This window comes from Nymphalis io, chromosome 12 (genome assembly GCF_905147045.1).
Source record: "Nymphalis io chromosome 12, ilAglIoxx1.1, whole genome shotgun sequence".
Lineage (NCBI taxonomy): Eukaryota > Metazoa > Arthropoda > Insecta > Lepidoptera > Nymphalidae > Nymphalis > Nymphalis io.
This window is the reverse complement of record NC_065899.1, coordinates 6,814,331-6,820,387: the sequence shown is the minus strand read 5'-3', so window position 1 is coordinate 6,820,387 and position 6,057 is coordinate 6,814,331. Positions and strand designations below refer to the sequence as shown.

General features: G+C 32.1%; 1 protein-coding gene across 1 annotated transcript; it reads left to right on the top strand.

Annotated features, from left to right (window-relative positions):
- Positions 1-5,167: 5,167 nt before the first annotated feature.
- LOC126772569 (uncharacterized) lies at positions 5,168-5,758 on the top strand. Its single transcript, XM_050492969.1, has one exon. The coding sequence runs from the start codon at positions 5,183-5,185 to the stop codon at positions 5,756-5,758; it is 576 nt and encodes a 191-aa protein (XP_050348926.1). The 5' UTR covers positions 5,168-5,182.
- Positions 5,759-6,057: the final 299 nt, after the last annotated feature.

Genomic DNA, 6,057 nt, shown 5'->3' with positions numbered 1-6,057 from the left:
TATGTAGTTTATAATTATCTATGTATAGTTTTATACTCTATAATTATATAATATACGTAGATATGTGCAGTTTATTGTTATACTCATATGGTTCTCATAAAATATTTAGTATCTCCTTTTTATATGTAAATGTTGTGCAATAAGTATTAAATAAATAAAATAAAATGATAAAAAGTTAAGTAATAGATAAGGCATGATAACTCAAATAACTTTATATAGACGTGTGTATTGTGTTATTTATTCAGACTTTTATTTATTGGTTATATACATATAATGCGGTTAATCATAAACGTTAAGCGTTATTGAAATAAAAAATGTATACATGTACACATTTTTAAATACAACTTAAAATACAGTCACACTGATTATAACAATCTAATTACACTGATTATATTATTTAATATAATTAAACTTTCATATTTATGAAAGTATCAATTGTGAATTGGTTTTGGCGTCTAGATGATTAAAATTAAGAGTCCAAGTGAAGTACATCCCTAATATTAAATCCGCCAGTAACAGCTTCATTCGTAAAGCGAGAAAAATACTCTTGTTATCCAAACAATCGGCTTAACCCTTGCTGTACCCGCTATTTTTAACGAAACCTTTTCGTCCCTCAACAAAAGTTTTTTGTGATTCATATCACAGTTGTTTGCCAAAAACTCAATTCTACAGAATCACAAACGGTGGTCTCCACAGCCTCAATTATATTCTAGCGTAATCCTATACAACTGGAACACACACGCAAAACTGGAATTTATTTCATATAAATTGTATAAATTATTTTTATTGAAATAAAAATCTAAAAATATTTTATTTTTCTGGCAATTATGAATTAAAACTATGGTAGGAGAGCTTTGTACACGCCTATGTGGGAAGTTACCACCCACTTATAATTTATTTTACCATCAATCAATAATACTTTAAATATTTGTGTTCCAGTTTGAAGGGTTAGCAAGCTAGTGTAATTAAAAGTTCAAGAGACATACAATTTTAGTCCAATAGATGGCATAATATTTCTTAGTGTGTATTGGAGGAGTCTGAAGCTATTAAGACATGTTGAAGATTATCCCAATAATTAATATATTTTATTGTCTCTTCTTTATTAAATTAGATTTTTGTTTACATAATGATTCGCGGTAGATAAAAATCCGTCCTCAATTCATCGCCTAAAGGGTACCGTGTACGATATTTCAGTTGTTAAGCCCATACAAATGCATACCGAGCTCATATCTCCCAGGGGGACTTACAAATACAGAAAGACTTATACGCATCCAGGCTCTCCATTGTTACACTCAGTGGCGCCCTTTCCATAGAATCACTACAAACTTGTATATGTGTTAATTAAGATATGAATTTTACATGTAGTTTCATTTGCTTATCTTATAGACTATTATATAATGAAACGAGGCGGTAGTTTTATTTCAATTCGAAATTTAAATTAAATTGATATGAAAAGGAATATTATTTAGATTAGATTAAGTTGATGATAAATACATCAATTACAATCGATATCTAGATATAGATAAAGTCAATACAAAGTACTTTACTTTTTTTACTTGTTGGTAAGGCTTTGTACAAGCCCGCCTTGGTATTTGGCTATTTGGCGATAAAATTTGTGATATACCACAAATTTTATCGCCAAATAGCAACACTTAGTATTGTTGTGTTCCGGTTGGATAGGTAAGATAGTGTAACTACAGGAATAAGAGACATAACATCTACATAACGCCATTAAAGTAGATCCTTGAGAACTATCAAGGTTAGTGGCGTATTGGTGATGCTCCTTGCATTGTTAATATTTCTTACGGCATCAATGTCTATGAGCAGTGTTGTCATAAGTCATGTATTAAATTTACCACAGGTATTAAACAAACAAAATCACCATGCTAGGAATTGACGGTGCGACCTTAGTCCAAGGGATTACATCGAGGCTGTTATAAAAGCAGCTTCGTGGAAACCCGGAGTCCTGAACAAAGTGCGGCATTTTTTCACGTCACAACTGTGCCTGTTGTACAAAACACAGGTACGGACTTGCGTTAAATATTGCTCGCACCTTTGGGATAGCTCTGCTAAGTACCTACTGGAGGCCTTGGATCGGTTGCAGCGACGTGCGGTTCGCATTATTGCGACATAAAGGTCACAAACACCCTCTAACCTTTATAATTGCGTCGAGAGTGCCAGCGCTTTAAGCACTTTCTATAGAATGTATCACGGCGAGTGCTCTGAGGAATTATTTCCTCTAATTCCTGCTTCCTCCTTCCTTCACAAGTCTACGCTTGCTGGCTCTCGATGTCACCGCCTAACTGTGACATCAATTTCATCGCGCTCGAAGAAATTTGGCAACTCCTTTCTTTGTCGCACTTCCAAAAAATGGAATTCTTTACCAGCTCACGTGTTCCCCTCCTCTTACAACCCGGGTTCCTTCAAACGAGGCGCGAAGAGGCATCTTGCGGGCCGGTAAGGCGGTTAGTGTAGAGTAATTTGCTTTCCCGGCAAATATAACAAAAAAACGGTATTATATTTTAGACGATTACGAACAAAAACATGTCTTGTTGGATATCTGTGAATCTAACAAGACAGGGTATCGGGTATCTAAAAACGGGTAATTTGCTTAATATTAAAAACTAGCGCTTCGCACGCAGCTCCACCCGCGTTATAATCGAAAATCCAGTTGAACGAGATAAAAAGGCCAAAATATGTTAATTATGTCATATTTTAGCTGTGATAAGACGTAAAGATAACAAATATATAATATCAGTGCCTTTATTATTATTACAGTAATAAAAGAAAAATGGATATACTGAATTATTGTAATGTCTCCTTATATACTATATTAGGTGTAGTATTTCCATTTGCTAGAACAACAATATTTTTGGCATAACTGATATTTGCATAGTTTCCCATGAGTAAAGCAGCTCTTACATAAATTAATGCCTACTTTCTTGTTTGGCATTATTAATTTGGATATAATTACTACAATATATGCAAGCTAACGTTTAATGAAAACTTTAACATTATAATAAATGATAAAAATAAAAGGTACTTAAGAGTAATAGAAAAAAATTATAACCCTTTTAATCTAATTCAACTATAAATAACGATAAAACTAAACAATTGAATGCAAACTTTATTAAACCCTGCAACTAAGGTATAGGTAACCTTAAAATTAAAAAGTAATATTAAATTAATAACTTAAGACTAAAGGAACAAAATTACAACCGAGTTAATAATTGCAACATAAAGCCACAAAATATTTAATAATGAAATTATAAAAAATTCAAATCAATCAGACGAAACGACGACAGAACAAAGACAAAGCAAATTTGAACGAAAACGTCACTCTACTCCGGAAAATCTGGGGACATCGCAATTTAGAAATTGACGTATTTAGCACACCGCCATCTATGGGCCGCAACATATAATAACACAAATGCGTACGTGAGCTTTAAATTTTGTAACTTTTGATAGACTAGACCGATTTTGATGAAATAAAGACTAATCTGTACCGTGGAATACTTCTTATAATATTTCTAATTTACTTTTTGTAATTTGGAGCCATTTTTAAGATTACCCCGGATAAAAAGACAGACAGACAAAAATAAAAGAAAGGTTGTTTTAATTTTGGTAACTCGCAATATTAACTTTAAAAGAGACAGTTATTTTGAAATCATAATCAGACACTTCAATTTATTAATTTGTATAAATAATATAAATTTGTATTGTAATTTGTATTGGAATTAACATTGTAAGAATAAATTCCATTTATATTCGTGTGGTTTCAAACTCAATAGGTTTTTAGTTATTTAGTTTTCCTGTCAAGAAAGAATTTAAGAATTTAAACATCAGTAGGTTGGTAGTGTTACCCTTGCCTCAGAAGCACGTAAAGCTACGTTCGTCTGTTGATTTTTTGATCGTATCGGATTGCCATCCTATTAGAATATAAGAGTGATTGACTAGAAAGTGCAGCCGTGTGTACATAGTAATGATAGTCTCTTGCAGTCGGCTAGTCATTGAGATTTTTTTACTTGGTGATAGTGCTCTTTGCAAGCCTGTCTTTGGTGGCGCATTGACGATGCAAATAATGGTTAATATTTCTTGCAGTGGCAATCCTCATGGGCAGTAGTGACCACTTACCATCAAATGGGCCATTTGCCAGTCTGACAACCTTTTTTTATAGAATAGGAAGGCGGACGAGCATATGGGCCACCTGATGGTAAGTGGTCACCAACGCTCATAGACATTGGCATTGTAAGAAATGTTAACCTTTGCTTACATCACCAATGCGCCACCAACCTTGGGAACTAAGATGTTATGTCCCTGGTGCCTGTAATTACACTGGCTCACTCACCCTTCTAACCGGAACACAACAAAACCAAATACTGCTGTTTTGCGGTAGAATATGATGAGTAGGTGGTACCTACCCAGACGAGCTTCCACAAGCCTCTACCACCAGTAATATTATTTTTGTAGATAATAAATGTTTGGTTCTTAAATAATGGCTACAAATCAATTTACGCTTACTAAAGGAGAATTAGCCTATGTTATAAAATATTGTGACATTGGCTTTGACTTTGAGTTCGATGACAGATGTCGATCAATCTAAAACAGATATTATCAAAATCGGTATATTGTAGATTTGTATCAAAAATATAATTGATAAGTCACATAATTAACTAAAATTTGAAACTAAAATAATATAGTAATTTAGTTGCTATTAAGTGATTTAGAATCAGTAATTATTTTATATTTTTATAGATAAATATCAAATAAAATGTATATACACCTGCGAGTTTATATAGAATTCATTTTCAATGAATTGTCTACAAAAGTCAGCGATAGCCTATATATATATATATATAGTATACCTGTCTTTTATATACAACTCACAGTAACCTTCATCCTTTTCAAAATAAATACCATAAATGTATAGCAAATAGATCAGTTGGCAAATGTTTATATATCTTATTGTTTAAACAATTATACGACAGAGTTCTAATTTTACTCGTGCGTTGAGTTGTGACGAATTGCTTGTATTATAAATATTATCAACTTAGACTAATATCAATTACTCAACAATATATTTTTGCTTATCATTAATGATATTTTCATTATAACTATAAATGTAAAGGTACCATCACTATGTTTATATTGAGAATCAAGTATTTAAGCTGTGTGGTTAAATATGGCTTGTTTTCTAATGGCAATACTTGTATTTGCGGTTTTCGGTAACGTGATCTCGTTGACTGAGGTGGAACAAAGTTGTATCAATACCTATTCTGAGCATTTTGATAACGTCTTCCTAATTGGAACTTGGTATAATGTTTACAAATTTGCAATAATCTTGGACTTGTTACCTTCGAGTTCATGCATCAAAACTGAAATTAAAAAGGCACCCCCTTCTGATGTCCAGAAATATGTCGATGCATACAAATTGAATAACCCATATTCCTTTGATGAGAATCCGATCTTAATGGACCGAAATTCAGGACAATTCAAAGGGATGTTGATGGGTAATAACCAAGCGAAATTTTTCGTATATGACCCAGAAACGATTTATTTCAGAGAAGACAGGTATGAGGCTAGAGTTTATATGAAAGTGAACAATGATTATATGCTGTTTCACCAATGTTCATTACGTGGTAATCAGAAATGGTTGTTATCGAGGAAGAACAGCACGACTACTGAAGAATTAAATGCAGTGCTCAAGTCTATAAATTCTGAAGTAAAAAGCCTTGAAACCCAAAAATTTTGTGCTTAACTTAATCAATTTTTTATATTGATACTGAATGACTATTAAATATACTAATTATACAGCTATTTTGATTTCAATATTTAGATTATAAGTTTTGTTTTCATATTGCATAAATAATAATATCAACTAGCGTTCGCTCATTGGTTGGAATTCGACCATAAATATAATTATTTATAGGAAAACATATTATATTAATTCACATGTTCACTTAATTCAGTGGTGAACTAAGATTAATTTTTAAAACAATATTTTCGCACGAAATTTGTAAAATAAAGAGACAATAATTCAATAATTATAATTATAAT

Bases quoted from the DNA above. Each gene is read 5' to 3' on its own strand.
- LOC126772569 (XM_050492969.1), top strand. From the start codon at position 5,183: ATGGCTTGTTTTCTAATGGCAATACTTGTATTTGCGGTTTTCGGTAAC.